Raw genomic sequence first — 14,092 nt, 5'->3', positions numbered from 1 at the left:
GTGGGGAGTGTCAGAACCAGATCTGGAACCTGGGTCTTTGGACCTACAATCTTTGGCCCTTGCCCCTGTGCTCTTATGCTTCCTCGGTTGTTGGGTGTGTGCTTTTGACAAGCAGGCTGCACTTGCGAAGGATACTTGTTGGCAGTCCTCTCACAAGGAAGTGTTTATCCACAGAACAAGTGGTGGCTTCAACACTGCCAAACAGTGCTCCTGCCCAGGCCCATGTGTTAGAAGCTCTTTGTGAGGAAGGAATTAAATCCAAGATGCTTAGAACTTAGGGTAAATCCTCAGATAAGCTATTCCCTGTACCTCCCGCCTTGCCTCTTTCCCGTTCTTCCCATTTATAACCTAAAGCCTCACCCTGGCAACACCGACTTGTCTTTTGGACTTTGTTCTGCAAGCACAAACACAGTCCGATAGGACAAAGGAGAGAGGAGCTAGTCTGCAGAGTCTGGTGGACCTGAGTTTTAGCACCAGCATTAACACTTACTAGCCATGTGATTTGGGCAACTCACTCAATGGAGCAAAGTCTCAAGTTTTCCTTCAGTATGGCTCTCAGTGGGTTTTTTTTGGGGGGGGGTCGGGGGGAATAAATGAGATAACCTTTGTACCTACGTAATGCCTAATGCATAGTAGGTTACTTTTCTTATTGCTTTTTTCCTGCATTTCTGATTGGCCTTGCAAATTTATTCATTCATTCATTTACTGCATATTTCATTCATTTACTATGTATACTGAATGCTTAACTTGAACAAGACACTGCAGTAGACACTGGATATATTAGTAGATGAAGCAGGCGTGACCCTTGACTTTGTGGAAGTTGCAGCACCATGGAGGTAGACAGCCAGTAATCAAGTTAAAAAATACATTGATAAATGCAATGAAGGAATTGAATAAGACACTATGAGAGGAGTGTCTTATTCCTTAATAGAAGCAGACCTACTTTATGTTAGGTAGTCTCAGAAGGGAAGGCCTTTCTGAGAAGGTGACACTCAGGTTGGTACATGAGAGATGAGAAAGAGCATAAGAGTAATGTGTGATCTAGATTATCTTATAAAAAATTATTCAATAGAATATACAGATGTCAAATTATAATGTACACCTGAAAATTATATAATCGTATTAACCAATCTTACTCCAATAAACTTAATTAAAAAAAAATAAGTTATTCAGGCTGCTTATGGAGAGTAGAAGGGAAGTCAAGGAGCAAGAGAGGATCTGGAGACTCCACTTAGGAGGATGTTATAGAACTGTAACAGGGGGCGATGGTAGCTTAGATGAAGTATACTTGTAGAAATGGATAGATACAGACATATTTGAGAAATGGTTAGGAGGTGCATGGTTATAGATTAGATGTAAGAGTGTCGAGGGGTCAGGGCTTGCTCCCCAGTGTCTGAATGGGGCAGCTGGGTGGATGATGTTATTTATTAAGATGGGGTGATAATAGAGACTTCAGTCTGGGGCTGAACCTGGCCTCCTGAGAGTGTAATAATTCTGGGGAATGGAAGGTAGACGGCTTTCGTCTAGGCAGACATTCTAGGAGTTAGGAGGGAAAGGCCAAGAACAGGGCCCTTGAGGATGAGCTCCATCTCTGAGGTTCTGGGATTTACCATAAAAGTAAAATATGTGACAATAGCACAAAGGGATAAGGGAAGAAATGGATGTATATTGTTATAAGATGTTTATACTATATATGAATTAGTGTAAGATTATTTGAAGAATGATTGTGATAAGCTAAAGAACTATTTTGTAAACCCTAGGACAATCACTAAAAAATAAGAGAAAAAGAGGAAATTGACCATTTGATAGTAGAATGAAATGGAAATATCAATCTAAAAAAAAGCAGAATGAGAGCATGAAAAGGAACAAAGAACATATGGGTCAATACAAAATATTTAGCAAGATGGTTCCTATCATGTCAATAATTACATTAAATATAAATGGTCTAAATACCCCCAATTAAAAGACAGAGATTTTCAGATTGATCAATAAAGCAAGACCTAACTTATGCTATCTACAAGAAAACCAATTAAATATTAATATGTAGGTAGACAAAAAATAAAATTATATACTATACAAACAATTAAAGCAAAGCTACAGTGGCTATATTATATCAAAGTGGAATTAGGAACAAGAAATATTATGAGAGAAAATGGGAGATATTACATAATAGAAGGAGTCAGTTCATCAACAAGACATTATAATCCTAAAAGTGTGTTGCTTAATAATAGAGCTTTGAAATATATAAAACAAAATGTGTAGAATTTATAACACTAAATGCTTAGAAAGGAAGAATATCAGATCAATGATCTAAGTTTCCAACTTACGAAACTAGAAAAATAAGGACAAATTAAAGCCAAAGCAATCAGAAAGAAGGAAATAATAAAGATTAGAACAGAAATCAGTAAAATTGAAAACAGATAAAAGTAGAGAAAATCAGTGAAACCAAAAATGGATTCCTTGAAAAGATTAATAAAATTTAAAAACTATTAAGACAATGAGAATAAAAGAGAGAAGACACAAATTATCAATACCTAGAAAAGAGGAGGCAGTATCATAGATCTATAGAAATTAAAAGACTGTAAGGGAAAATTACGACCGACTTTATGCCAATAAATCTGATCACTTACAGAAAACAAATTCCTTGAAAGGCACAAATTATCAAAGCTCACTCAAGAAGGAATAGATAACTCAAATATTCCTCTATGTATTTAAAAAATTGAATTTGTAGTTTAAAACCTTCCCACAAAGAAAACTATAGGTCAAGTTGGCTTCGTTGGTGAATTCAGCCAACATTTAAAGGAGAAATGATAGCAATACTATAAAAACTTTCAGAAAATAGAAGAGCAGAAAAATGCTCCCTAATTCATTTAATGAGACCTGTATCTCCCATGAATATAGATGCAAATATCCTCAACAAAATACTAGAAAATTGAATCCAGCAACATATAGGAAAGATTATACACCATGATCAAGTGACATTCATATCAAGAATGCAAAGCTGATTTAACATACAGAAATAATTAATGTAATACAACGTATTAGCAGAATAAAGTACAAAAACCACATGATAATGATAATCTCAGTAGATGCAGAAAAAGCATTTGACAAAATCCAGCACCCTTGCATGTTAAAAACACTCAGCAAACTAGGAATAGAAGTTATCATCCTCAACCTGATAGAAGTCACCAATGAAAAACCCACATCTAACGACATCTAAAATGGTGAAAGATCAGATGCTTTCCTCCTAAGATCAGAAACAAGACAAGAATATCTGCTGTTCTTACTACTTCCACTTACTAGAGGTTCTAGACAGTACAAGTAGGCAAGAAAAATAAAGTAAAAGGCCTTTAGATTTAAAAGAGAGAAGTAAAAGTATCTCTATTTGTAGTTGACATAATCTTATATATAGAAAATCTTATGGACTTCACACACAAAAAAACTATTATAACTTACAAACAAGGTTTCAACAAGGTTATAGGATATAAGGTCAATATACGAAAACCACTTTTATTTGTATACACTAGCAGTAAACAATCTGAAAATGAAATAAATAACCAATTCGACTTATAATGACATCAAAAAGATTAAAATATATTGGAATCATAAAAAGAAGTGTAAACCTTATACCCTGAAAACTACAAATCAGTGTTGAAAGAAATGAAAGAAAACCTAAATAAATAGAAAGGCACCCTATGATCATGGATCAAAAGACTTAATTTGTTAAGATGGCAATTACTCCTCAAATTGCCAACAAATTCAACCCAATCCCTATCAAAATATGTTGCCTTTTTTTTTTTTGCAGAAATTGGCAAGTTAATTCACAAATTAATATGGAAATGCAAGGGACAAGAAGAGCCCACACAATCTTTATAAAGAACCAAGTTGAAGGACTCAGACTTCCTGATCTCTCAACTTACTACAAAGCTACCATAGTTAAGTCAGTGTAAACAGTTAGCATTCCTGAAAAAGAAAATGGAAAAAAATGGTATAGGTAAAAAATACAATCATGTAATCAAAGAGAAATTCTTTAACAAAGTAAGACTGATGAGCATTTACTTCGTACTGGGCTAAGTGTTCTATCACTCATCATCTTATTTAGTCCGTAAGACCATGCTATGACCATGTTCTGTTGCCATTTCCATTTTACTAATGATAAATCTGAGGGCTCGAGAGTCCGTGACTTGCCCAAAGTGGTGGAGCTGGGCTTTGAACCCAGAATGGCAGCCTGACTTCCGTGCATTACTTTACACTACAGATCCGAATTTGTAGATTGACAGTTAAGCTGTGTTCTAAGAAGAACTGACACAGAATGACGAATGGCAAGATAACCCTCCGTAGATTTTCTAGACTTCAGGGAAAACAATTTTTGCTCTTTGCAGATTGTCTATAGGAAGAACAGTAAGGCTGGCTTCTGAGTTCTCCACTGCAGCCTTCAGTGTCAGAAGACTGGAGAATCGACTGCCATGATCTAAGGGAGAGGAAGTATGAAATCCAAAGATATTCTCAATCGAGTTTAGAGAAATAGAAAGGCAGGAGACAGACATTCTCAACCATATAAGAACTTAAGGCCTGTAGTATCCATGAGCCCATTTGGGCAATGTTCCACCAACTAAGAATTGATTCAAAATGAAGAATTCAAGAAACAACAAATACATTTTAATATAGAAATGATGCAAAACAATTATGGTGTAGAACATAATTGCTGGGAACCTTGGCACTATAAAGAGGAATATAACCAAAATAGAAGCCTGAGGAGAAGCAAAGTAGAAGGTAGTATGAATATGTTAATTTCTTCATCTTTATTGTGATTTAATAGATATTGTATAAAGTTGAAATTATAGGTAAAAGAATGATCTCTGTATATACACATATATATGTACATAAAATAAATATATATATTTTAACTTTAGAGAGATCCTTTATGAACTATATGGAAAAAATACACTAGATTCATTGAGGGGATCACTTTGTAAGTTATATAAATGTCTAAGCATTACGCTATACACCTGAAACTAATATAATATTGAATGTCAACTGTAATTGAAAAATAAAAATATTAAAAATAAAATAAGTCATAAGGATGACCTAAACAGCATAGGGAACGTTGTTGATAACATCACAATAACTTTGTACAATGACAGATGATTACTAGACTTATTGCAGTGACCACTTCGTAAGGTTATATAATGTCAAATCACTGTCTTGTACACCTGAAACTTACATAATATTATATGTTGACTATAATTAAAAAATAAATTAATTAATAAAAAAGAAATAAATCTACATTTTTCTGAAGTTGAGTGATTACTTTGGTCACACATTAGTTTCTACTGTTAAATTTAAAATTAAATGTAATGGTTTAAATTAAAACTGTCATGTAGAACACAATCTCTGTTTTTGTAAAATGATTTTCATCTTTCTTTTCTCTTGATACATGTATATACAGACATATCTGAATTATTGTTCAGTCAATGTCAAGTGGTTATTTTTGTGGTGAAATTGTTGAGATGTTTTTTAATTTTCTTTTTATACTGTACCAAATTGTTTTTGTTTTACAATAATCATGGAATTTTTTTAAATTAAGAGGTATTCTCAAAAGCAAATGTAGGATAATTTTTAAAAGTTTCCAAGTTGGACCTCCAAGTGGAGATGCCGAGGAAGTAGTTGCATATGAGTCTGGGATTCAGAGGGAAAGTCTGGACTAGAGATGATACACTTGGGGGTTGGCAGCTTAGAGATGATTTTTGAAGGTCAGGAGAATGGATGATATCATCTTGAGAGAGACTTCAGGGAGAAGGGACAAGTGCCCAGGACAAGTGCTCACTCTGGATCTCCATCACTTAGAGGGTGAGTGGGGGAGGAGCCTCAGTAGAGCTAGAAACGACAGTTCCCAGAGGTAGGAGGGACACCTACCTCCTAGCACTTGCAGAGCCAAGTGCTAAGTCGTGAGGGAGCCGGGCGATTTTGATAAGATGCTGGGATGCAGCTCAAATGCAAGGGTTGCCCACCTGGATTTCTTTCTATGACACATTGCTCATCGTGTCCCTTCTACTTTTTTGTTTTCCAAAGCTTACAAGCTAGAGAATTAGCAATTGCTTCAACTTTATTTGGAGATTAATTTCAAGACCTCTAAAATATTTGGGGTTTGGCTAAACGCCGGGTCTTTGAAGAGCTGCTGACTTTCAGCAGATGTGGAAGGTATGTTTGAAAAGCACTTGTATAGTTTGTTAATGGACCACAAGTAGCTTCTATTGGAAAAGTGCTTTATTCGACTTGTGAATTTAAAGCGAGTAGCATCTGTATTAGTAGATATATATTTGTGCTTTACTATAACCTACTTAACTTTCAAGCCTTTCTCCTGATTAGTTGTCAGTCTTTCTTACAGGGCTGAAAAATTTAAACCTTTCAAATCTCATTGTCTGCTGACAAGAGGTCAAGTTTGAGAGAAAGGGGGCTTCGATTGTTTTTCTGAGCTCTCCCCTTGGGAATAAATGACTGCTGCTCAGTCCACAGGCCTTAGTTTTGTAGCCTGGAGTTTGCCTCTAGTTAATTTTAGGGTCCATGCCAATCAGGGTACTCACTCCTCAGCTCTTTTTGAAGCTCATCAAGCTCATATAGGACTGAAGCTGCAGTCTGCCTGTCAGCGACCTCAGCCGCTACTGGATGATGACTTTCTGCCCATTGCTGGGACCTGCTTCTGTGTCACTCAGTCAACGTCCTGGCATTCAGCAAAGCCCCTTCGGCTCTAATGCTCCCTGGCACCATCACACGCATCAGCGCCCTTCACTCCTCAGGGTGCCCGGAGGGCCTCACGTGCCCCTGGGCCATGCGGTTGCTCCCTCTCTCATAAAAGTCATTCGCTCTGCTTTCCGAATCCTGGCGTTTCTACACCAGTGCCTATGCATTGATGTTTGCATAAGGCAATTGATTTTTCAAGTCGTGCAGTGCACTTAGCGACAGGGTTTGAAGGAAGTAGGCTTCAATGTGGATCTGATTAGTTTTCCGATTTTCTCCCCTTCCAGGTAATACTTACTAATATTCAAAACAGAAGCCCTAAGCCTGGCCCTGCTCCCCACGATCAAGAACTAGGTTTTTTCCTAGAAACAGGACTTCAGAGAGCCCATGTCCTCTATTTCAAAAATGGGTAAGCCTTCTTCATTTTTTAAATCAAGTTCCTAAAGAAGGAAAATAAAAAGCCTTATAATGCTGTCTTCAGTTTAGTTATTACAACAAAACAATTTTAAATATAAACTATAATTGGAATTTTTTTAAAAGAATGAATGTAGGCTCTTTCGTCTCTTCTCCACCTGGCTCTCTCACTTTCCCATAGGATTTCAAAGTGGGGGGTGGGGGGGGCTCGTATGTGAGGATGAGTCACAGGTATGGAGCAGGGGGGTGAATCAGACAGAAGCCATGCTTTATGCCTCCCTTCTGCCATGGGAATGCACCGCACAGGCCTCCTCCCGTTTTTTGGGGGAAAGGTAATGAATTGGAAACTCCGGCACACAGCATCCTTTCCCTTAATGGCTGATCAGTTCAGAGAATTGGATTTGCCAAGTCTCAGATGGTTTTTACGAGAGTGGGTGTGGCTACAGTGCCACACAAGAACGTTGCTTTTGAAAAGGGTTTAAGAAAGGTTTAAGGGTCTGAATGTACGGGATATAGGTCTCTAATGCATTTGCTGTTTGTTTCCTTTTTGTGTTGCTCTTATAAGAAATGCGACGATTCTGTTCCAAATCTCTTCAGCTGTCCCTTGTTTTGACATTGTGCTGCAGGATAGATGTGCATGAAGACCAACAGTAGGTATCCGGCCCCTCCGCAGCCCCTCCTTGGCTGTGCGTGGGAGGCCCCTAGAGCCCGTGCCCTTCCCCTAGGAATAGTCAGTAGTGCTTTGACCTGCCGAGGGGACATAGGTCCCAGCCTATGGGAGTTGCTCCCTCTTCATTGTAAAGAGCTTCAAACCTTGGGGTGTAGCTCATGGAAGCGGGATTTCATCTGCCTAGTGGCCCAGAGTCACCCACACACAGCCATTTTTTATTTGTCGGGAGTGAATGCTTATTTTCCAAATCCTACGAAACTGTGAACAAGGCCTGCTATGCTCCAAAGGCCACTGGCTCAGATTGGCCTAGCCCACGAAAGGCCACAGTAAACACTCCAAGGTTTGGAATGGCTTGACAGCTTTGGCACAAAGCCGCGCTCAAATCCGATCTCATCTGCCACTGACTGAGATTGTCTGAGCGATGGTGCACGTCCCCCCTAAGCTGGGTTTTGAGTTCTGTTTTCTTTACTGTTCAAACAGAGGGAGAAAGGAGAGGGTGCAGAATATTTTTCTAGCAAGCTGTTTCTTCTCCCTTTTCACAATAAACGGTGGTCATCGCACAGGAACCCCCTAACCATTGCTCTGCACGCTAACCTGTGGGTGTCAGTAGTTGATCTGCAAGTCCAGATACAGGAGCGACTCCCCTGGGGCCTCTCAGAGGTGCCCCGCCAATACCTTCTATTGAAAATGCTTTGCGTGAGATCGATAAGGATGGGCTGGATAACTCCTTGTTACTTGAAGCCTATTCACCGAGGAAGGAAAAGCAGAGCTCTTGGGCTCCAGCCTCCTGCCGAGAAACGTGGGCTGCCCACTGGAAGCCAACTACAAAAGAATGATGACGAGATGTTTATTATTTATCTTGAGATGAGGGATCACATGCCGGGAGTTGCTTACTGTCTCATTTCTCATTTTTACCCAAGTTCAAGGAGACTCCCATTAACGTAGCCAGAGTTAAGGGGCTGCTTAACTTTGAAGCCTTTGCTCCTCTTTTCTTGTCCCCTCGCCCTTCTTCCTGGGCTCTACAGACCAGGGGTGGCATCGAGCCAGCTCCTGGAGCGGGCCCTTGCCAACTGCAGCGGGCCGAAGGCCGGGGTCGTGCAGCAGTAACGAGATTCCTTTTGGGTAGGCAGAGGTGAAGGCCAGCTTTGAGACCACGAAATATGGAAGAAAGGAGAGAAAAATGTGAGAGGTTTTAGACAAGCCTTGTGTTGCCAGGCTTACCCAGGGCCATGGGGCCACACCCAGGGGTCATTCGTCAGTGGACACCTATAGCCACTGTATCTCTGGAGCAAGCGGGGGCAGATGGAGGTAGCTGCTGTCCTTAGGCACCAGTGGCTTCCCACGATTCTGTCTTCTGATGTGTTTGCTCCTTTGCTGTCTCAGTCCCTTTTTGTTTTTCTGAGCTTTCAAAAAATATGTATTTGGGAGGATATAATGGACAGGGTTTGACTGATTTTTCAGGGATGGGAAAATGCATTATAGAGAGCTTTGCAATAAGCGACAGAAATTGATAAGGCACATCTTTTCCTTTAGAAATACACTTGAAGGTATTCAGCTTTTTGGTGGTCATCCCCGAGGATTTAATGAGTTATAATATTTACTTTTATTCGTTAATAATTCTCCATCTTTTTCATGAGCGAGTGCCAAACTGGTAAACGTGGATCTCCTTCTGAAGGAACCTGGCCCCAGGACCAATTCCTGGGCCCCTCCTGATGCCTGCCCGAGACCGCGGTGACGTTTACGCTCACCGAGCCCTTGTCCTTCGTTGTCGCCGATTCTCACGGGGGCGTCCCTTTCCCATTCCCTGCCACCCGTGAGGTCGGCAGAAGCGGAGCTGCCCCGCTCTACACACGGCGGCCTTGCCGGCCGGGGAGACATTGCCAGCGCATGGCCCCGGCCTCTGCTGATCAGTGTTTCCCCATCACACTGTCCCTCGAGTCTCATCTCAGCCCATCACAAATCATCCTGTTTCTTCTCTCCTCCCCACCGCCCCCTCCTGCCCCCACGACCCCCCCTTTTCCTCTCCCTCTTTCCTTTCTCTCATCCTCAGTCCCCCCGTTCCCACCCTTTCCTCCCCTTGTTGCCCTCTGACCCCCTTCCCCGCCCCCTCCTGGGGGGGTGCCCAGTTCCCATCCCCACCCCAAGTGCCCCTGGGCATGGGCTGACTTGAAATGCACCCACATCTACTTCACATCTGTGTCTCTTGTCCCTCTGGGTGGCAGCAGCAAGCCTGTCAAGGATGGAAAAAAAAAAAAAATCGGGCTCAAGCTCTGCAGAGGGTGAAATCGGAGTGTCAGCCTCAGAGGACCAGGACCGATGCCTCGAGGCTTCGGGAAGTGCCCCTCCCCCAGCAGGCATTCGGCTGGGGGGCAGCAGGGGTGCTGGAGCCAGGGGCCCAGGATTGGGAACCTGCCCTTCTCCTCTCTGGGCATCGGTTTCTTTATCCGTAAAACAGGGCTGATGGCACCCACCTCACGCGCTGTGGTGAGGCGCAGTTAAGATAGTAATGCATGTGGAAACATGGCAAAGCCAGGCAGACAGCTCGCCGTAAACTGTGATTCCCACGATGGTGATGCCCAGCGACCTTCCAGCTGGAAGTGGGACCGGATGAAGGTCAGGCTCCAGCTGAAGCGGAAGTTCGCAAAGCAGGCGCCCATCGCTGTTTGCCGAGCCTCCCACCGCCGGAGTTTCCAGGGAAGGGCATTTATTCAGACTGCTGGGTTAAGCGAACTCTGCTCGGGATGCCTGCTAATTAGCTTGGGTAACACAGAAAAACCGACGGCCATGTCGGTGTTTCAGAGACAGGAGGTAGGGCTGGCTGGTCTGACGCAGGCGCCTTACGTGTCCTTTGGGCAGCACAGCTAGTGGCCGGAAGTGGCCTCAGCGTGGGCCCCCCAGCCTTTCTAAGGAGAATAGAAATGTGCCCCCACTTGAGCCCTTGCAGCCGGAATTGCCAGAGAAGTTTTCGTCTGGGGTACCTGTCATTTCCTGCGTGCTGTCAGCCGTGCCAGACGTACTACGGGCCGAGCAACATGCGTTGCAGTGTGCGTCTTCCCTGGTCCCGCACTGGCTTCGATTCGGGGAGGGTGGGGATCCATCGAAGCAAGAGAGCAAATGTCGACAGGTCGGTACCTGTGCCCGTTGGGTTGCACTCTTTCTGAGGGTGCCTGGTGAGGGTGCCTCACGGAGGGGACCTTGCTGGGGAGACTCTGTGGGCGGGGGGTGCTCTTTGCAGTTCTGTTGTTCTACTCAGTCGCCACTACCAGCTGGCTTTAAACAGACCACGGATCACCCCTATGCATTGGCTTTAAAAAGTTTTCAGACTTCCCCAGTTATTTTGTTGACCTTTACAACTGCTGAGCCCTGCTCAGTGTAGCCTGGAATGGGAAGGCAGAAAAAGGGGCGGTGAGGCCTGCAGTGTCCCACAGGAGGCTGAGTGGGGGTGCTTCCTGGCGTCGTGGCCTCAGACAGGCTCTCCCAGCCCACAGGACTGTGGGGAGGGTGCTGGCCAGGAAGCAGAGGCGGCTTCGCCCCACGCGCTGACCTCGCTGGAGCAACTTGGCCTTGGCTTTTGCACGCTGACATTCCGCGCTCCTCTTTCTCACAGTGACACGAAGTGTTCGCTTTTTGTGTTACGAGTGAAATGCAGTGAACACGAGAGGATTCTGACACGTTTCCAGTAAGCATGTAACGTGCACCAACTTTCTGTACATGGCATTCTTCGAGAGACTCAGAGCTAAAAAAGAAATGGGTCTGCTTGCTGAGACATAGAAAGAGAAGAGAAAAAGCGTAAGACACGAACATAAGTGACTTGAAAGGTTGCAGAGTGGATTTTTAAAAGAGTAAGCAAAGAAAGAACACCTACTCACCTAAGTCTCCAGGCCCACTTGTTCATTCATTCTGTAAGGTCATTTATTCGTTCATTGAATGAGGATTCGTTGCATACCTTTTAAGAGCCAGGCCCTATCTTAGGCCCTGGGGGTATAATAGTGAAAAGGTGGCAGAGAGTCCCTGCCCTCCTAGAACTTAGTCTCAGAGAAGTCAGAATTAACACGAGCAGTTTCAGGGTAGTTTCTACTGTCGTGGCGGGGGAAGTCCAGGTCGCCACTGAAGCAGATAAGGAAGCGGCGTTTTGAGACGGCCGCCTGATTTGGAAAGGGGAGTGAAGCTTGAAATGATGTAGATCCAACGCATTGGGGAGAGCTAGGGTCGGGGTGGGGGACATGCCAAGTAGTTGGTAGAAACCTGGAGTCAGCCCTGTACTCAGGGTCGTGTGTATCCTACAGGGTAGGCGGACACCACTGTGGTTGGAGCGAAGGTTTATGCAGAAATCTGTGGATTTTTACATAAGCCTCTCAGCACAGGACCTGGCATGTCGTGGGTTTGGGCAGTCATCCAATGAGTATTTATCGAGTTCTGCTACATGCCAAGAGCTGTGCTTGGTACTACACTGGCGAATTTAAGAGACGTATTCCAGGCTCTCAGGGAGGATATAGTCTAGTGCGGGAGACAGATTATGAATAAGCAAACCAATGTATGCAATTGCACAATTGTAATAAGTACTAGGAGATGAATGGGTGCAGCGAGAGCAAACAATGGAGGGCGCACCTGCTTAGATAGGGTGCTCAGGCCAGGCCACCTGAGGACGTGACACTGAGGCCCAGACTTGAAGGATGAGAAGGCAGTAACCGTGCCAGTGCAGCAGAGAGAGTACTGCGTGCAGAGGGCCCGGCATGTGCAGAGGAAAGAACTCGATGTATTTAAGAATCTGAAAGGACTCCGGTGTGCCTGAAGCAGAGCCAGGAGGGAGTGAGTCTCAGCTGTCTCAGTCCGGCTTACCCTGAAGAAGGCCTGCTAAGGCGGCATCTAATGCAAATAGTGATTTCCAGGGAAAAATCCCCAAGTCACCAGAACAAAGGCGAGGCGATAATAGCTGGGCAAGGCATGAGATGCTCACCTCAAAGATGACAGTGGTAGGAGAGACCAAGAGAAGTGGATGGACCCCAGACGTACGTTAGGACCGCTGATGGGAGGACTAGCTGATGAACTAGATGTGGGGGCGGGGAGAGCAAGGGAAGGAAACAGAGGAATCAGGGATGGCCCCCCAGTTTCAGTCTTGAGAACTGGTGAGATGGAGTGGGGACGAGGAGAGGGTCAGATCTGGAAAGGGACTTGCCTTTGGGTCTGTGATGTCGGAGATGCCTGGGAGACGTGCGGGTGAAATCGTTGACGAGGAAGCTGTGTGAGCACGGTGGGGAGGTCGGAGCGCGAGTTCTAGACGGGGAGTCAGCACAGCGGTTGTATTGAGAACCCGGGACCAGATGAGATCCGCGAAGGACAGAGTGTGGAGGGAGAAGTAAAGACAGCCCAGCACCCAGCGTAGAAACCCGCCAGAGCTGAGAGTTGAAAAAAGGGGGAGGAGGCTGTGGAAGAGCTGCCTGAGGTCAGAGGGACACCATGAGCACGTGTCCCCACGAAGCCGACAGGGGCATGTGTGCTGGGAGGGAGGAAGTGACCACCTGGGTGGAACAGTGCTGTGATATTAATAACGGTAAAGAACGAAGCATTGGATTAGATGTTCGTGACCTCGAATAGACTTCTGGTGGGATTGTTTAAAAGCAGAAGCGAGACTGGGGAACGAGAGGAGCGAACGATGCAGGAGGAAGTGGTGGCTTTGTATGAAGGTCACTTTCAGCGAGTGTCATTTCCTTTAACATTTTCTTTTCTAAAGGAGAGTTCTTTCTGGAAGGATGGACGATGGAAAGATGGTAAAAGACTTACAACCAGGCTGAGGAATAGAGAATTCATTCGCCAGGTGTGGAGAAGCCGTTGAATCAGAAGAGCAGGGTATCGAGAAGGTCTAAGCATAGGGTAGTTCGTTTGGCAGGAGTCTTGTGCCAGCAGAGTCACGTCCACCATTTCAGTTGGACGTGGCTCACTTTGCTTATTTTTGGGCCACAAGCTACATTTTGACCTCAGCAGGAACCACGGTAAAATTACGCAGTTGATGAGAGGAAGATGGGGTGATGGAGGGAGTGAGATGGGGAGAGGGGAGGGAGTCTGTGTCCGGGGGCTACTTCCTTTACTGCAACAGCTTCAGAAGGAAAGTCTGTGGAGCAATGCGTGTCCTGCAGCCTGGCCAGTCAGGGCCACCGTGCTGATGCCACATGTCACGTAGGCAGTTAAGCGTCTGGAAGACTTTTGATCAACCTAGCTCACTGTGCTAACCACTTTACATGAGCCGTTTCACGACGAAGGAAAAATTTCACA

At 44.2% G+C, this 14,092-nt stretch overlaps 1 protein-coding gene across 6 annotated transcripts in view; it reads left to right on the top strand.

The window, feature by feature from the left end:
- TTC7B (tetratricopeptide repeat domain 7B) overlaps nt 1-14,092 on the top strand; it is a 223,778-nt gene that overhangs the window by 32,119 nt on the left and 177,567 nt on the right. For 5 of the 6 annotated variants that reach the window (XM_011357140.1, XM_023528861.1, XM_023528857.1 and 2 more), the window contains exon 3: nt 7,026-7,147. The exons of the other annotated variant lie outside the window; for it this stretch is intronic. In XM_011357140.1, coding sequence (XP_011355442.1) covers nt 7,026-7,147 — 122 coding nt within the window. The remainder of the gene's footprint in view (nt 1-7,025; nt 7,148-14,092) is intronic. 6 annotated transcript variants of the gene reach the window in all.

Source organism: Pteropus vampyrus, unplaced genomic scaffold, assembly GCF_000151845.1.
Source record: "Pteropus vampyrus isolate Shadow unplaced genomic scaffold, Pvam_2.0 Scaffold32, whole genome shotgun sequence".
NCBI lineage: Eukaryota > Metazoa > Chordata > Mammalia > Chiroptera > Pteropodidae > Pteropus > Pteropus vampyrus.
This window is presented reverse-complemented; position numbering and strand designations above follow the sequence as displayed.